At 42.6% G+C, this 19,620-nt stretch overlaps 1 protein-coding gene across 1 annotated transcript; it reads left to right on the top strand.

Moving 5' to 3' along the window:
* The first annotated feature begins 594 nt into the window (after positions 1 to 594).
* LOC123942272 (olfactory receptor 2W1-like) lies at positions 595 to 13,424 on the top strand. Its single transcript, XM_046006122.1, is given in 3 exon segments — positions 595 to 961; positions 964 to 1,519; positions 12,974 to 13,424. Coding segments are annotated over 3 exon segments (1,374 nt in total).
* The last annotated feature ends 6,196 nt before the right edge of the window (positions 13,425 to 19,620 follow it).

Raw genomic sequence — 19,620 nt, 5'->3', positions numbered from 1 at the left:
GCCTGCCTCTCTGCCTAGTTGTGATTTCTCTCTGTCAAATAAATAAAATATTAAAAAAAAAGAAATGAATATAGAAACTGATCCTGCTATCAAATGGTGGATCTTACTCCAAGAAAATAGATCATTTAACTTTTTATCCCATAGGCCACTCCTTTGAAAAGGGAAATATTTGTCATGATCAAGTGAGGCTTATGTCACACGTTCAAGAAGGAAAAATATATCGGGCACATTTCTCATTTTTCTCAAAGCATATCTGCATCTTAAATCATATTATTAATTTCATGGATTCATTACTTAACCAAAACACACAGAACTGTAAGTTTCATGGCATAATTAAACCATTTCAATGATTTACAATTCAGTGTGAACAGGTTTACGATATTATTTTTAGAACCACTCTGGTTATGAGTAATCACAGAGACACTTTGGGCAATGAACACAGGGAGTGTTAACAGAGGGGTTCCAAATGGGAGAGAGCACACAGACATCTAAATTGGGGATACTCATGGTATGCTACAAGGCAAGCTATTTCTGCCTAGGGCTGATGCTATTTTGTTTACTACAATCTTGTCTCCTAGACTTTCCTAAGGAGACATGGACACAAACAATGGAAGTTCCACAACAGATTTCATCCTGCTGGGCTTTTCTGATCGACCCCAATTAGAACCCATCATCTCTGGGGCGGTCTCTGTCTTCTATATTGTGACTCTGGTAGGAAACACAACCATCATTCTTGTATCTTACCTAGACACCCAGCTCCATAAGCCCATGTATTTCTTCTTATCCCATTTGTCTTTTTTGGATCTCTGCTATGCGACTAGCATTATCCCCCAGATGCTGGTAAATCTATGGGGTCCTACAAGGTCTATTACCTATGGAGGGTGTGTGCTCCAATTCTTCTTTTCCCTTGACCTGGGAGCCACTGAATGTCTTCTCTTGGCTGTGATGGCCTATGACCGCTATGCTGCTGTCAACCTCTTCACTACACGGTCATAATGCACCCTCAGCTTTGCCAGATGATGGTGCTCACCGCCTGGTTAGGTGGCCTTTGCTGTTCGTTAATTGTTTGCTCCCTGACCTTGAAATTACCAAGATGTGGGCACCAGGAATTGGATACCTTCTATTGTGAGATGCCAGCCCTGCTCAAGATGGCCTGTGTCTACTCAAAAGTAATGGAGGTCATTATCTTTGCTCTCGGGGTGGTACTTCTTCTAGTACCTCTATCACTAATTCTCATCTCATATGGAGTTATCATTCAAGCAGTCATGAGGATCAAGTCAGCAGGAAGGTGGAGTAAGGTCCTTAATACATGTGGTTCCCACCTCAGAGTAGTAACTATGTTATATGTAACAGCCATTTACATGTACATGAGGCCACAGAATAGCAGCTCCCAACATGAGGGGAAGTTCCTTTCTCTCTTTTACACAATCATCACACCCACCCTTAACCCTCTGATATACACTTTAAGAAACAAAGATGTAAAGAGTGCAGTAAAGAGAATACTGTCTGTCAAAAAATGGTCAGCCAGGACGCCTGGGTGGCTTAGGTGGTTAAGCGGTTGCCTTCCGCTCAGGTCATGATCCCGGCGTCATGGGGTCCGAGTCCCACATTGGGCTCCTTGCTCAGCGGGGAGCCTGCTTCTCCCTCTGCCTCTGCCTGTTCTTGCTCTCTTTCTCTCTGTCTCTCTCTCTCTCTGACAAATAAATAAAATCTTTTTAAAAAATTAAAAAAAATTTTTAAAAAGATTTTAATAAAAAAAAATGGTCAGCCAAGTCATGAATTACATGGAAGAGAACTATTAAAATAATATTGACTTTTACCAACAGAATATGAATCAACTCATTTATGCAAAGAGTATTGATTGGATGTTTACCATATACTAAGAATAATAATGAGACTGTCTTTTTTCCATTGTATATTTTTTCCAGTTTTGTCGAAGATTATTTGACCATAGAGTTGAGGGTCCATATCTGGGCTCTCCACTCTGTTCCACTGGTCTATGTGTCTGTTTTTATGCCAGTACCACGCTGTCTTGGTGATCACAGCTTTGTAGTAAAGCTTGAAATCGGGTAACGTGATGCTGCCAGTTTTGTTTTTGTTTTTCAACATTTCCTCAGCAATTCGGGTTCTCTTCGGATTCCATACAAATTTTAGGATTATTTGCTCCAGCTCTTTGAAAAATACTGGTGGAATTTTGATCAGAATGGCATTAAAAGTATAGATTGCTCTAGGCAGTATAGACATTTTAACAATGTTTATTCTTCCAATCCAAGAGCATGGAACGGTCTTCCATCTTTTTGTGTCTTCTTCAATTTCTTTCATGACATACAAATGGCTATCAGACACATGAAAAAATTTTCATCATCACTAGCCATCAGGGAGATTCAAATTAAAACCACCTGACACCAGTTAGAATGGCCAAAATTAGCAAGACAGGAAACCACGTGTGTTGGAGAGGATGTGGAGAAAGGGGAACCCTCTTCCACTGTTGGTGGGAATGCAAGTTAGTGCAGCCACTTTGGAGAACAGTGTGGAGATTCCTGAAGAAATTAAGAATAGAGCTTCCCTATGACCCTGCAATTGCACTGCTGGGTATTTACCCCAAAGATACAGATGTAGTGAAAAGAAGGTTCATTTGTACCCCAATGTTTATTGCAACAATGGCTATGGTCGCCAAACTGTGGAAAGAACCAAGATGCCCTTCAACGGATGAATGGATAAGGAAGATGTGGTCCATATACACGATGGAGTATTATGCTTCCATCAGAAAGGATGAATACCCAACTTTTGTAGCAACATGGACGGGACTGGAAGAGATTATGCTGAGTGAAATAAGTCAAGCAGAGAGAGTCAATTGTCATATGGTCTCACTTATTTGTGGAGCATAACAAAGAACATGGTGGACATGGGGAGATGGAGTGCAGAGGGAGTTGAGGGAAACTGGAAGGGGAGATGATCCATGAGAGACTATGGACTCTGAAAAACAACCAGAGGGTTTTGAAGGGGCGGGGGGAGGGGTGGGAAGTTGAGGAACCAGGTGGTGGGTAATAGGGAGGTCACGTACAGCATGGAGCACTGGGTGTGATGCCAAAATAATGAACACTGTTATGCTGTAAATAAACAAATAAAAAAAATTAAAGAAAAACTTGTTTGCCTATAGGGGTAGCATTGATTTGGGAAAGGGGATTACCATGAAGTTTAACTCTATATGTATAGTAGAAAATAAAAATTAAATAAATAAACTAGACTAAACTAAGTTAAAATTAAATTAAAAAAATAGAAAAGCAAAAGAAAAACATGGGTGTATGTATCAAAATGTTCAGGTAAGAAGGTTATTAAAGAATTTGATGCACTGGACATCTCAGTGTGGTGGTAAATAGTTTAAAAAATTATCTGTATGTATAAAAAAAAAGAACCAGAATATTGGTAAAGAATTAAAAATAAAAGTTGTATTTATGAAGTAGTGGTGGTTGTTCTCTTGTAGTCTTTTTTTTTTCCTTCCTTCCTGGTTGGTTTTCTGGGGAGGGGCCTGCCACGTGGGTTTTCAGACAATGATGTTCCCTGAGTTAGGTCCTCCCACTCCCCTCAAGGGGGTGGGCTCTGAGGAAACTGTTTGTTTTCAGGCTTTTGTTCTCTGGGGGTTTTTCTGTTCTTTCATCTGTTTTCTCTCGCCTTGACAGCTTTTGATGGTTTTTGGAGGTTTAGAGGAGAGCAAACTGCACCCCAACCTCCCTCTCAGAGAGGAGCCTCAGAATGTTTTGCAAAAGCTGCTGGCAGAATTGGTTCTGAGTCACTGTTCCTGGGGATGCAGGAGCTCCTCATTGTACCCAAAACCAAGGCAGTGGTGGCTGTCTGGGCAGCTCCAGACCACCAGAGAGGTTCCAAGCAGAGATCGCACACTGAGATTTTTCCACTGTCCCAGGCTTGGAAAGTCTGGTTTTTCCGGATGCCAGAGCTCCAGGCTAGCGCCCATGAGCACCTATCCTAAGGGAGGGTGTGGGACGTGCACGTTTCAGGATTGCCCTCTGGCCAGGTTCCCAGCCCCTCATGGTAGCCAGACCCCACTCGTTCTTGGGAGTGCTGGCATTCAGGTGCACTGGCGGCTCAGGGACGGAGACCTGATTTCTCCGCTGCACTCTCTCTGGCTCAGTGCCAGGATAGGCTATCCTGGGTCCGGGGACTTAGGTCCCTGACCCTAACTGCCCAGGTTCCCACTATTGCCCCCCGCGATCCTTTGCTCTTTGTTTTTTGAGTGCTTTCAACCAGACTCCAAGTTAATGCTGGTCCCCAGATGCAGAGCACTCTCATGTTGGGGTATTACTTTCCAATCAGTCACCTCTGGTGGCTCCCTCCCCCTTTTGTTTATCTTCTGATATCAGTCTGATGCTCCCAGTCTGCTTTACCTGCAACTGGCGTCTTCTGCTCCTGTAGAGATCCAGACGTGCATAATTCTGATCTCAGGCTGATTTCATGGGTGGTCGGAGTTCTTTGGTAGGTAATCAGCTCACTTTAGGGTACAGGTTGAAACGGTGCCTCCTCCTACTTCCCCGCCATCTTGACTCCTAAAAAAAGATTTTATTTATTTATTTGACAGAGAGTAATCACAAGAGAGGCAGGCAGAGAGAGAGGAAGGGAAGCAGGCTCTCCGCTGAGCAGAGAGACTGATGCGAGACTCGATCCCAGGACCCTGAGATCATGACCTGAGCTGAAGGCAGCGGCTTAACCCACTGAGCCATCCAGGCGCCCTCTACCAAACATTTAAAGAGGAATTCATCCCTCTGCTCCTCAAACTGTTCCAAAAAATAGAAATGGAAGGAAAACTTCCAAACTCATTTTATGAGGCCAGCATCACCTTGATCCCAAAACCAGACAAGGATCCCATCAATAAAGAGAATTACAGACCAATATCCTTGATGAACACAGATGCAAAATTCTCACCAAATTACTAGCCAACAGGATCCAACAGTACATTAAAAGGATTATTCACCACGACCAAGTGGAATTTATTCCAGGGCTGCAAGTTTGGTTCAACATTTGCAAATCAATCAATGTGATACAATACAGTAATAAAAGAAAGAACAAGAACCACATCATACTCTCAATAGATGCTGAAAAAGCATCTGACAAAGTACAGCATCCTTTCCTGATCAAAACTCTGCAAAGTGTAGGGATAGAGGGTATATACCTCAATATCATCAAAGCCATCTATGAAAAACCCACTGCAAATATCATTCTCAATGGAGAAAAACTGACGGCTTTTCCACTAAGGTCAGGAACTCGGCCGGGATGTCCATTATCACCACTGTTATTCAACATAGTACTAGACCTCCTAAACTCGGCAGTCAGACAAAAAAAAAAAAAAATTAGAGGCATCCAAAACTGCAAAGAAGAAGTCCAACTATCACTCTTTGCAGATGATATGATACTCTATGTGGAAAACCCAAAGGACTCCATTCCAAACCTGCTAGAACCTGTACAGGAATTCAGTAAAGTGTCAGGATATAAAATCAATGCACGGAAATCAGTTGCATTTCTATACACCAACAATAAGACAGAAGAAAGAGAAATTAAGGAGTCAGTCCCATTTACAATTGCACCCAAAACCATAAGATACCTAGGAATAAACCTAACCAAAGAGACAAAGAATCTATACTCAGAAAACTATAAAGTACTCATGAAAGAAAATGAGGAAGACACAAAGAAATGGAAAAATGTTCCATGCTCATGAATTGGAAGAACAAATATCATGAAAATGTCTTTCTACCAAAGTAATATACACATTTAATGCAATCCCTATCAAAATCCCATCCATTTTTTTTCAAAGAAAAGGACCAAATAATCCTAAAATTTATATAGAATGAGAAAAGATCTCAAATAGCCAGAAGAATGTTGAAAAAGAAAGCCAAAGTTGGTGGCATCACAATTCCAGACTTCAAGCTCTATTACAAAGCTGTCATCATCAAGACAGCATGGTACAGGCACAAAAACAAACATACAGATCAATGGAACAGAATTGAGAGCCTAGATATAGACCCTCAACTCTAAGGTCAACTAATCTTTGACAAAGCAGGAAAGAATGTCCAATGGAAAAAAGACAGTCTGTTCAACAAATGGTGTTGGGAAAATTGGACAGCCACATGCACAAAAATGAAACTGAAACATTTCCTTATACCACACACAAAAATAGACTAAAAATGGATGAAGGACCTCAATGTGAGAAAGAAATCCATCAAAATCCTTGAGGAGAACACAGGCAGCAACCTCTTCGACCTCAGCCACAGCAACTTCTTTCTAGGAACATCACCAAAGGCAGGGGAAGCAAGGGCAGGAATGAACTATTGGGACTTCATCAAGATCAAAAGCTTTTGCACAGCAAATGAAACACTCAACAAAACCAAAAGACAACTGACAGAATGGGAGAAGATGTTTGCAAACGACATATCAGATAAAGGGCTAGTATCCAAAATCTATAAAGAACTTATCAAACTTAACACCCAAAGAGCAAACAATCAAATCAAGAAATGGGCAGAGGACATGACCAGGTATTTCTGTAAAGAAGACATCCATATGGCCAACAAACACATGAAAAAGTGCTCGACATCACGTGGCATCAGGAAATACAAATCAAAAACCACAATGAGATACTACCTCACACCCGTCAGAATGGCTAAAATTAACAAGTCAGGAAATGACAGATGCTGGCAAGGATGCTCACCCCCTTGAGGGGAGCGGGAGGACCTAACTCAGGGAACATCATTGTCTGAAAACCCACGTGGCAGGCCCCTCCCCCAGAAAACCAACCAGGAAGGAAGAAAAAAATAGACTACAAGAGAACAACCACCACTACTTCATAAATACAACTTTTATTTTTAACTCTTTACCAATATTCTGATTCTTTTTTTTATACATACAGATAATTTTTAACCTATTTACCATCACACTGAGATGTCCAGTACATCAAATTCTTTAATAACCTTCTAACCTGAACTTTTTGATACATACACCCATGTTTTTCTTTTGCTTTTCTATTTTTTTAATTCTTTTTACACTTTAACTTAGTTTAGTCTAGTTTATTCTTTTGTAATTTTTACTTTCTACTATACATATAGAGTTAAACTTCAAGGTAATCCCCTTTCCCCAATCAATGCTACCCCTATAGGCAAACCAGTTTCTAATCCCCCTGTAACTTAGGAAAGTTGAGTCCCTTAACAAAAACATCAAGATACCTTCAGGAAGAATCAAAATAACCTTCCTCACCCACACTGAAAATCTATAACCACTCTCCCAATTTTTCCTTCTGTCAGTGTTTCTGTGAATTTGTGTTTGTCCTGATAATATATAAACCTTATACTTGGGGTTCTTTCTGATGAGGTTCTTGCCTTTTTTTTTTTTTGCTTATATATACATATTTTTTTCTCTTGTCATATACTTTATCACTCTTTTTGTTTGTCTGTTTTTGTTTGTATACTCCACAAATCCTACCTTGTGGCCTATTTGGGCTGAGCCTTCTCTTTTATCTTCTCTTTTTTTCCTATCTCTCTCTCTCTCTCTTTTTTTTTCCTTTTTTCTTTCCCCTTTTTTTCCTTCTTCTTCTCTATTTCTTTTTCTTTTCTTTTTTCTCTCATTTGGGTGGGGAATCCTGATTGCACAGAAGCGTTCCAGGGTGCACATTGACTGCACCACAATCGATAAGTCCAGCTGCATCTGTTCAGTCATCTCTTACCAAAATGACTAGGGGGAGGAATACCCAACAGAAGAAAAATACAGAGGATGGGCCTTCTGCAACAGAGCTAATGGCTATCGACATAGACAATACGTCAGAAAAGGAATTCAGACTAACAATTATCCAGGCAATAGCTAGGTTGGAGAAAGCCATGGATGACCAAACAGAATTGATTAGGGCAGAACTGAAAGCCACCAGGGATGATGTTCACAATGTTAGGGCAGAACTGAAAGCCACCAGGGATGATGTTCAAAATGCTCTCAATGAGTTCCAATCCAATCTAAATTCTCTAAAAGCTAGGGTAACTGAGACAGAAGATAGAATTAGTGATCTGGAGGACAAACAGATAGAGAGAAAGGATCAGGCGGAAGCCTGGAACAAACAGCTCAGAAGCCACGAAAAAAGAATCAGGGAAATAAACGATGCCATGAAATGTTCCAACGTCAGAATTATTGGAATCCCTGAAGGGGAAGAAAAAGAAAGAAGTCTAGAAGATATAGTGGAAGAAGTTGTCTATGAAAATTTTCCCAATCTCACGAATGGAAACAACGTTCATGTACGAGAGGCAGAAAGATCTCCTCCCAAGATTTTAACTTCTCGAAAGTCCTCACGACACCTTATAGTTAGAATGAGGAATTATGTTTCAAGAGAGACCCTCTTAAAAGCAGCTAGGACAAAAATGCTCCTTACGTACAGAGGAAAGCCCATTAGAATAATGTCAGACCTGTCCACAGAGACCTGGCAAGCCAGGAAGGGCTGGCAAAATATATTCAGAGTACTAAATGAGAAGAACCTGCAACCAAGAATACTCTATCCAGCAAGACTGACATTTAAAATGGATGGAGAGATAAAGAGTTTCCAAGACCGGCAAGGCTTAAAAGACTATGCAACCACCAAGCCGACACTGCAGGAAATATTAAGGGGGATCCTATAAAAGAGAAAAAATCCTAAGAATATCATTGAACAGAAATATAGAAACAATCTACAGACAGAAAGACTTCAAAGGCAACATGACATGAATCAAAACCTATCTCTCAATAATCATTCTCAATGTGAATGGCCTAAATGTGCCCATAAAATGACACAGGGTTGCAGATTGGATAAAACGACAGGACCCATCCATATGTTGTCTTCAAGAGACCCATTTTGAACCTAAGGATACACCCAGACTGAAAGTGAAGGGATGGAGAAGCATCTTTCATGCCAGTGGGCCTCAAAAGAAAGCCGGAGTAGCGATTCTCATATCAGATAAATTAGATGTTAACTAAAGACTGTAGTCAGAGATACAGAAGGACACTACATAATTCTTAAAGGGACTATCCGCCAAGATGATCTAACAATTGTGAATATCTATGCCCCCAAAATGGGAGCGCCCAATTACGTAAGAAAACTATTAATCAAGATAAAGAGTCATATTTATATGAATACAATAATACTAGAAAATCTTAATACGCCTCTCTCAGAAATAGACAGATCATCGAAGCAGAAAATTAATAAAGAAACAAGAGCATTGAATAAAACTTTGGACCAGATGGGCCTCATCGACGTATACAGAACATTCCACCCTAAATCAACAGAATACTCGTTCTTCCCAAGTGCACATGCAACCTTCTCCAGAAGAGACCACATACTGGATCACAAAGCAGGACTCAACCGATACCAAAAGACTGACATTATTCCCTGCATATTCTCAGATCACAATGCTTTGAAACTGGAACTCAATCACAAGGAAAAGTTCAGAAGGAACTCCAACACCTGGAAGCTAAAGACCACCTTGCTTAAGAATGCTTGGATCAACCAGGAGATCAAAGATGAACTTAAACAATTCATGGAAACCAATGAGAATGAAGACACCTCGGTATAAAACCTATGGGATACGGCAAAGGCGGTTCTAAGGGGGAAATACATAGCCATCCAAGCCTCCCTCAAAAACATTGAAAAATCCAGAATACACCAGCTGTCTCTACACCTTAAAGACCTGGAGAATCAACAACAAATCAAACCAACTCCACATGCAAGAAGGGAAATAATCATGATGAGAGCAGAGATCAATGAGGTAGAAACGAGAGATACAGTAGAACGTATCAATGAAACTAGAAGCTGGTTTTTTGAAAGAATAAGATCGATAAACCATTGGCCACACTAATCCAAAAGAAAAGAGAAAAAGCCCAAATTAATAAAATTATGAATGAAAAGGGAGAGATCACAACGAACACCAAGGAAATAGAAACAATCATCAGAAACTATTACCAACAGTTATATGCCAATAAGCTAAGCAACCTAGATGAAATGGATGCATTCCTGGAGAGCTACAAACTCCCAAAATTGAACCAGGAAGAAATTGACAACCTGAATAGACCGATATCTAGTAATGAGATTGAAGCAGTGATCAAAAACCTCCCAAAAAACAAGAGCCCAGGACCTGACGGATTCCCTGGGGAATTCTACCAAACTTTCAAAGAAGAAATAACACCAATTCTCCTGAAGCTGTTCCAAAAAATTGAAGCAGATGGAAAACTTCCAGACTCTTTTTATGAAGCCAGCATTACCCTGACCCACAAACCAGGCAAACACCCTACCAAAAAGGAGAATCTCAGACCAATATCACTGATGAATATGGATGCAAAGATTCTCAACAAGATCCTAGCAAACAGGATCCAGCAGCACTTTAAAAAGATTATCCACCAGGACCAGGTGGGATTCATCCCTGGGTTGCAAGGATGGTTCAACATTCGCAAATCAATCAGTGTGATAGAACACATCAATAAGAGAAGAGAGAAGAACCACATGGTCCTCTCAATTGATGCAGAAAAAGCATTTGACAAAATCCAGCATCCGTTCCTGATGAAAACGCTTCAAAGTATAGGGATAGAGGGAACATTCCTGAACTTCATAAAATCTATCTATGAAAGACCCACAGCAAATATCATCCTCAATGGGAAAAAGCTTGCAGCCTTCCCGTTGAGATCAGGAACACGACAAGGATGCCCACTCTCACCACTCTTGTTCAACATAGTATTAGAAGTTCTAGCAATGGCAATCAGACAACAAAGAGAAATAAAAGGTATCCAAATTGGCAAGGAAGAAGTCAAACTCTCTCTCTTCGCAGATGACATGATTCTTTATATGGAAAACCCCAAAGACTCCACCCCCAAACTACTAGAACTCATAGAGCAATTCAGTAACGTGGCAGGATACAAAGTCAATGTACAGAAATCAGTGGCTTTCTTATACACTAACAATGAAAATACAGAAAGGGAAATTAGAGAATCGAATCCATTTACTATAGCACCAAGAACCATAAAATTCCTGGGAATAAACCTAACCAAAGCGGTAAAGGACCTGTACTCGAGGACCTACAGAACACTCATGAAAGAAATTGAAGAAGACACAAAAAGATGGAAGACTGTTCCATGCTCTTGGATTGGAAGAATAAACATTGTTAAAATGTCTATACTGCCTAGAGCAATCTATACTTTTAATGCCATTCCGATCAAAATTCCACCAGTATTTTTCAAAGAGCTAGAGCAAATAATCCTAAAATTTGTATGGAATCAGAAGAGACCCCAAATTGCTAAGGAAATGTTGAAAAACAAAAACAAAACGGGCGGCATCACGTTACCCGATTTCAAGTTTTACTACAAAGCTGTGATCACCAAGACAGCGTGGTACTGGCATAAAAACAGACACATAGACCAGTGGAATAGAGTGGAGAGCCCAGATATGGATCCTCAACTCTATGGTGAAATAATCTTTGACAAAACAGGAAAAAATATTCAATGGAAAAAAGACAGTCTCTTCAATCAATGGTGCTGGGAAAACTGGACAGCGATATGTAGAAGAATGAAACTCGACCATTCTCTTACACCGTACACAAAGATAAACACGAAATGGATAAAAGACCTCAATGTGAGACAGGAATCTATCAGAATCCTAGAGGAGAACATAGGCAGTAACCTCTTCGATATCAGCCACAGCAACTTCTTTTAAGATATGTCTCCAAAGGCCAAGGAAACAAAAGCAAAAATGAACTTTTGGGACTTCATCAAGATCAAAAGTTTCTGCACAGCAAAGGAAACATTCAACAAAACAAAAAGGCAACCCACGGAATGGGAGAAGATATTTGCAAATGACAGTACAGACAAAAGGTTGATATCCAGGATCTATAAAGAACTTCTCAAACTCAACACACACAAAACAGATAATCATATCAAAAAATGGGCAGAAGATATGAACAGACACTTCTCCAATGAAGACATACAAATGGCTATCAGACACATGAAAAAATGTTCATCATCACTAGCCATCAGGGAGATTCAAATTAAAACCACATTGAGATACCACCTGACACCTGTTAGAGTGGCCAAAATTAGCAAGACAGGAAACAACGTGTGTTGGCGAGGATGTGGAGAAAGGGGAACCCTCTTACACTGTTGGTGGGAATGCAAGTTAGTGCAGCCACTTTGGAGAACAGTGTGGAGACTCCTGAAGAAATTAAGAATAGAGCTTCCCTATGACCCTGCAATTGCACTGCTGGGTATTTACCCCAAAGATACAGATGTAGTGACAAGAAGGGCCATCTGTACCCCAATGTTTATAGCAGCAATGGCTACAGTCGCCAAACTGTGGAAAGAGCCAAGATGCCCTTCAACGGATGAATGGATAAGGAAGATGTGGTCCATATACACGATGGAGTATTATGCCTCCATCAGAAAGGATGAATACCCAACTTTTGTAGCAACATGGACGGGACTGGAGGAGATTATGCTGAGCGAACTAAGTCAAGCAGAGAGAGTCAAGTATCATATGGTTTCACTTATTTGTGGAGCATAACAAATAACACGGAGGACATGGGGAGATGGAGAGGAGAGGGAGTTGAGGGAAACTGGAAGGGGAGATGAACCATGAGAGACTATGGACTCTGAAAAACAACCAGAGGGTTTTGAAGGGGCGGGGAGTTGGGGTGGGAGGTTGAGGAACCAGGTTGTGGGTAATTGGGAGGGCACGTACTGCATGGAGCACTGGGTGTTATACCAAAACAATGAACACTGTTATGCTGTAAATAAATAAAAAAATTTAAAAAAAATTTTTTTCTAATATTGGAGTGTTTAATCACACGAGAGAAAAACATGAACACCCACAAAGATTTCTTTTAGTATTTCAGAAGATTTGTTTCCCACTGTTTACCTACAACGGGAAATAAAATATCACAGATCGCCCCTTCCACTGATTCATGGCGGGGACTTAGAGGAGAGCAGGAAACAGAGCAACAGACCTTCTAACGACCCGACATTTCACCGTCGAGGTTGAGAAACTACACACACACTCAAAGAAAGAAGCCGAGCCAGCGTCTCGGCCTGGCGCCGCGGAGCGGTCTGAACCCGAGGGACCGGGACAGACGGAGAGCTCGTGCGTGTTGCGGAGGCCAGTGGCACAGAAGCAGGGGCCCTGCCAGCTCTGCACCCGGGCCTCCCCTGTCCTCTGCCAGCAACCTGCTCACAGCCCTGACCTGTCGCAGCTGTCACACGGGGGAAACACGGCCACCCCTGGAGCCAGCCCTGCCCACAGCGTCCTGCGGAATGCACTCCGCTCTCCTGCAGGACCCCTGACACCTGCACCCAGACCAGGAACTGCCCCGTCTGCAGCAGAGCTCCAGGATCCGCCCTCTTGTCAGAGTGACACTGGCCCAAGACGTTCATAAATGTGTCGTGTTTCTCTCCACTCACTTTCCTACCTGGGCAAACTGTCAGTCACGTATGGGTGGAACCTGAACCTGCTGTGAGATCTGAGTCTTTCCCTGCAGCCTGCTGAGCACTCCTCGTGCAGGAAATACCATCGCCGGCGACAGGGTTCATGAAAGTATTACTTACAGAATAACACAGCCCAAATCGCCTCGTTGTGAGTTGCGCTTTGTTAGCCCGAAAGTTTCTATGTAAAAAGCCTTCCCACAGATGTTACCTTCCAGCAGTTTCTTGAGGAGAAACAAATTCCATGGGATAACTGACTCACCCAGCATCAGGCAAGCTGTTCCAGAACTCACCCCAGGGCTCCTGATGTCCGCCAAGCCGCTTGAAGCCACCAGCGGGCCTCTATCCAGGAGAATTCCCAAAGACTGTCCTTCTGACTCCACCACCAAAGAAACTGCAGAGAAAACACAGCACGTCAAAATATCTGGAAGATACACTGAGTCAAACTAGAAAGTCAAGCTTTCCTTTTAAATGGTAAAAGCCTACTTTAAATCATTTTGAATTTTCTCTCTACCTTAATTGGAACTCTTTAGATGAAAACACTAATCAGTTATGAAACATCACCTTTGACAAACGACATCATCCATGTCTCTATCTGGCCGCAAAAAGCCACCGAACTATAGACAGTGGCATTCGACCATCCCTCAGGCCCAAGGGAATAGACGCTGTTGGAGGAAGGATCCAGTTATATGTAAGAACACACTAGGAGAAAATCTCATCTTCCCTCTCCGGTACAAGTGACTTCCTAGGAAGCAGGTGTGCAGATGACATTTTGTACGCAGTAAATGAATGTGAAAATGGCATTCCCTGCACTGTTCTACCTGCAGGGACACTAAGGAACTCCTGCACCGAATCCCGAATGCAGACAGCTGCTTCGGTTTGACTTCGTGGCCCAACTAGAGAAAAGAGAAAAGCCCAGGAGGTTTTCGGTTGCAAAGTTTTACCTCCAGTCCTGCCATGTAACTGACATTGTGCCCAATGTACGTGCTGCTTTCATGGAACGCTGGCGTCCTGTGACGAGCTGCCAGGCTGACTCAGATGCCGTTGTTCAAACCTTCGGGTCTCGTGGAGCCAGATCGGAAGTGTTGTCAGGTGGGGATGAGAAGGCGCCTCTGACCTCAGGCCGGCACACCTGCTTCTGTTCCTGGGAGAAGGGGAGACATACTTATTTCACTTTTTTCTTTCTTTTCTGTTTTTTTCCTTCCTTTTTTTGGAAACACATACTTGTTTCTTAAGTAGTAATTATCAACATTCTAAAGTAGACCAAGGACTTTGTCTTTTTCGGAAAAGTGAAATTATCCTTCCAAAGGAACACCTCAACTCACCTGTTCCTCATGCAACTTGAATGGGGTCTGGTTTCCCCCAGCTTCCAGGCCCCCACCTGGAGGATGCTCGTGCACGACTCTGACAAACCATTGCCACCAACCCCCCGGTCAGAGTGCAAATGCTGAAGATGGGAACTGTTCTGGCACTTGTTAGCGCCACACCTGTGGGGGGTGGGGAACAGGGGACACCCTGCTGAACACGGGTTGCTGCTCAAGGTCCATCACCTGCACTGTGCCAGGGAACGGGGCACCCCCTGAAGTTGGGGACTGTGTGCTCTCTTTACATGCACTCTTCCTGGGGAACACGGTAAACACTGAAATGTCTGCAACCCATCCCACAAAAGCTTGGGTGAGTGGATACCCTGGAGTTCAGGGGACTGGGGGAGAGAGCTAGCATGTGGACATCAAACCCATCTGAGTCCCTACAGTGAACTCACTTCATGTGCCCTTTGAGGACCCTATGCCCAGGATCCCCACGCCAGCACACAGCCCACACTTACCGAGCCAGGGCCCCCACCCAGGAACTCTTCCAGCGCCCCTTTTCTGCCACCCCTCTGCATCTTAAGGCACCGGTAGTCCACCCACAGAGGACACAGCTCCACCCCCACGGGCCAATCAGTGGGGAGGGTGGTGCCCTGAGCCCATTGGATGCCACACATCCCTGTACCAGGAGACCTGCCGACCAGCTTTTACAGGTACTCCCAGAGGCGGGGCCTCCTCGCTGGAACACATGGATCTGCACAGCTGGCATGGGCAGATCATGGGCAGGGCCCCCTCCTCCAGACATCTGGCCCCTTCTGGGACACCCTGGCTGCAGACCACCCTCAGATCCCTACACCTTCCCTTCCTGCACCAGCCCTGCCTGCAGAGCTGTTCTTGGCTCCTGGCAAGATCAGCTGCTCTCACACCTTCCCAGTCTTGGGCTTTAGGAACTGCAGTGGTTGGGGGCCTGGGTGGCTCAGTCATTAAGCCTCTGCCTTCAGCTCAGGTCATGATCTCAGGGGACCCAGATTAAGCCCCGAATCTGGCTCCCTGCTCAGTGGGAAGCCTCCTCCCTCTCACACTCCCCCTGCTTGTGTTCCCTCTCTCACTGTGTCTCTCTCTGTCAAATAATAAATATAATCTTTTTAAAAAGGAAATGCGATGTTTTCCCCCATTTCCAAGGTAGTTTTAAGACCCAAAAAGTAATGCTCTAAGCGGGAGGAGCTTCACCTTCTGGTCTTACCCATGGAGTGGAGAGTGCTTCTCAGACCTTCTGAGCATCCTTCTAGGATGAGCCCATTTGTGCTGGAAAATACACATGCTCGGTTCTGCAGGAAGCTTCAGGAAGAAAGAGAACAACTTCCCTTCTGCGCTGTTGGAGGTGTGACCCATGAACACTGGTTTTTCACTTAAAAAGAAAACATACTGTATTGTTGACACTAAAGGGACAAACTCTCTTAAACATTTTAAAGAGAAAGGAAGAGAGATTTATTCAGACCCAGGTCAGGACAGCTGCCTGGGAGACACAATCTTCACAAGGAAGGGAGTGCTCTGGGGAAGGAATATTCGGGGCAGGTTGCTATATTCATTCTGCATTGTTTTACATACAGACTTACACATCATCATGAGAAAGAACATTCCAGAAAGTTACAGACTTTTTCTTATGTTTTCAGTGTGTGCATGATTGTATGACGTTAATCTGATGGGAGCGGGAGAGGTTCTTTCATTTTTTTTTTCCTTCTCTTTAGGTTTGCAATGGCATTTTTTGGTTATCTTTTTCTCCTGGAAGCAGATAGGAGGCTTGGGGCAGAAATAGGGCCTATGCTCTGAGGTTTTGCCCAGTCATTTTGAGCTTGGTAAATGTTAATGGTTAGCTTCCCTGGGAGCCCAGGATCTGGGTTCATGGATGGTAAAAGACAGAAATTTCCATCATCATTCTAATTACTACTAAAGAGAGGAACTTGAGACAAAAGCACCTTTAACAACAGTACCAAGAAATCAAAGTGATGCCATCAGGAGTTACCTGTTCCATGGCCAACACAGGTAACAGAGGTGTTCACAGAAGCTGTGCTCTGTCCCTTCTCCTGACCAAACCTCTGAAGCACACAGATCATTTCAAGTCAGAATTTTAGAACCTCCCAACATCTTAGAGCTGTCTGGCACCATTCCCTTGGACTACAGAATAGAACAGAGTAGCTCATTGTCTCAACACTAATTTAAACACAAGTCCCCCTAAAGCTTGGATACACTGTCTTAGTTCTTTCCCTGCAGATTTTAGCTAATGGAAGTCGTAGTCATATCAAATAAACACTATGATAGTTGCAAAATAAGTCATTGTGGGCAAGGGAATAGTTTACAAGCATTGTCTTACTGTGTAGAAGAGGCTGAGAGGAGTGTTTTTAAATACTATTTCAGACTGGTGTTACAGCAGACTCTCAACATACCAGAGGCTGAATCAATTTTAGAAAGATAGTTCTTTCAGTAACTTTAGTATCAGAAAAAATATTACAATATCTCTATTCCTAGGCATCTTAGAGTATCTTACTCAAAGGTCCTCCAGACTTCATGACCATGATGGACAGAGGTAAACAGGCCAGCTGAATTCATTCCACTTGGCCACACAGCAATAAAATCCTGAGACCTGACACGTTTCCTGATCCAGAAGACCAGAGATAAGAGGGAAATAGCACCACCTATGGACTAACAAGGGATTTGGCATCAGTTTGGGGATCCCACTTAGGGTTCTGACCCTAAAATCCTCTGTGACTCGAATCATCTCTGAGCCCTGTCTAACCATCTAGAAAATGTGACTGATAATATCTACATCATGTTTAAGAGGGAGAATTCCACAAAGAGCCGGTGTGCTGGTTCTCCAGACAGGTGCTCAGGAAGCCATGATGGCTATTTCAGTCTATTGCTTTTCCAGAAGAAAGAACACATGTTGAATCCGTATTTCTAATAGATGAATCCCAAGATGCTTTTTAACCCCTAAGGAAGGTCAGGAACCTGCTATGGTGCTGTATTTCACTCAGAAAGCGTGCTGTTGGGCTGGTGAGGACAATGCAATAGCGCCGTCATCACTAGGGCTGTGCAGCTTCCCATTCCCACACAGCCATGTTGTCCCTCTTAGCTCAGGGCCACCAGAAAGGGCAGCTCTGAGGGACCACAGGCCAAGGCTGCAAGGTGTGGCTGGGGCAGGCAGAACTCTGACTTAAGGCTCAACTCCTGTCTAGCTAATCACACTGCTCTTCACAGACAGAGTGGAATTGTCTGCGAGCTCGGAGGCAGGAAAGGTTGAGAATTTCCCTTGTGATTCCCTCTCCCTCCCGTAGAATATGCAGCAAAGTTACATTTAATTTTCAAACATTGAGGGAATTCCTGATTTTCTTTTCATTATTACTATGGCTCACTTCCCCTGTGGTCTAAGCATATAATCTAGTTAATTTCAGGCTTTAAACTGTGTAGACTTGCTTCATAGCTCAACATTTCATCTACTTGGGGAAATATCCTAGGACCACTTGAAAATGATGTATTCTGTACTTAATGGGTAATGTCCCATTATATGTCAATGAGGTCACATTTGTTACCTTTGTTTCATCTGCTTTTTCTATCAGATGTTGAGAATGGTATATTAATACCTTCAAATAAGGCTACTCTAGTCAACACTGCATTGGAGAATCTATCAAGTGTTATAAGGCAAGAGAAACAAAAAGAATAAGAATTGAGGGGATAATTGTGACTATTCACAGATAACATTAAGGTGTACCTAAAAATATAAGATAGTCTATAAATACACTATTAGAATTCAAAATGGAAATCTTGCAAATCTTGGAACCAAGAAAGCAATCCAGAAAGCAGCCAAGGGGAAGAGACCTCTTATGTATGGAGGAAGGAACATCAGAATAATGTCAGAGCTGTCCACAGAGACCTGGCAAGCCAGAAAGGGCTGGCAGGACACATTCAGGATACTAAATGAGAAGAACATGTGGCCAAGGATACCTTACCCAGCAAGGCTGTCACTAAAAGAAGAAATAATACCCATTCTTCTGAAACCGTTTCAAAAATAGAAACAGAAGGAAAACTTCCAAACTCGTTCTATGAGGCCAGCATTACCTTGATCCCAAAACCAGGCAAAGACCCCATCCAAAAGGAGAATTGCAGACCAATATTCCTGATGAACACGGATGCCAAAATACTCGACAAGATTCTAGCCAAAAGGATTCAACAGTCCATTAAAAGGATGATTCACCAGGACCAGATGGGATACAAGTGTGTGGTTCCACATTCACAAATCAATCAACATGATAGAGCACATTAATAAAAGAAAAGACAAGGGCCATAGGATCCTCTAAATTAATGCAGAAAAAGCATTTGATAAAATACAGCACCCTTTCCTGATTAAAACTCTTCAGGAACTCTGTAGGAATAGGGAGGACATTCCTCTGTTTCATAAAAACCATCTATGAACAGCCCACAGCAAATATCATTCTCAGTGGGAAAAGCTGAGGGCTTTTTCCTTAAGATCAAGAACACAACAGGGATGCCCACTCTCACCATTATTGTTCAACATAGGACTAGAAGTCCTAACCTCAGCAATCAGACTACAAAAAGAAATAAAAGGCATTCAAATTGGCAAAGAAGTCAAACTCTCTCTTCACAGATGACATGATACTTTATGTGGAAAACCCGAATTACTAGAATTCATTCCACCTCCAAATTACTAGAACTCATACAGCAATTCAGTCATGTGGCAGGATACAAAATCAATGCAAAGAAATCAGTTGCTTTCCTATACACTAACGATGTAACCATAGAAAGAGAAATTAGAGAAAATGATTCCATT

This window comes from Meles meles, chromosome 5 (genome assembly GCF_922984935.1).
Source record: "Meles meles chromosome 5, mMelMel3.1 paternal haplotype, whole genome shotgun sequence".
NCBI classification, from domain to species: Eukaryota; Metazoa; Chordata; class Mammalia; order Carnivora; family Mustelidae; genus Meles; species Meles meles.
The sequence above is the reverse complement of the archived record's forward strand: the minus strand, read 5'-3'. Positions and strand labels throughout refer to the sequence as shown.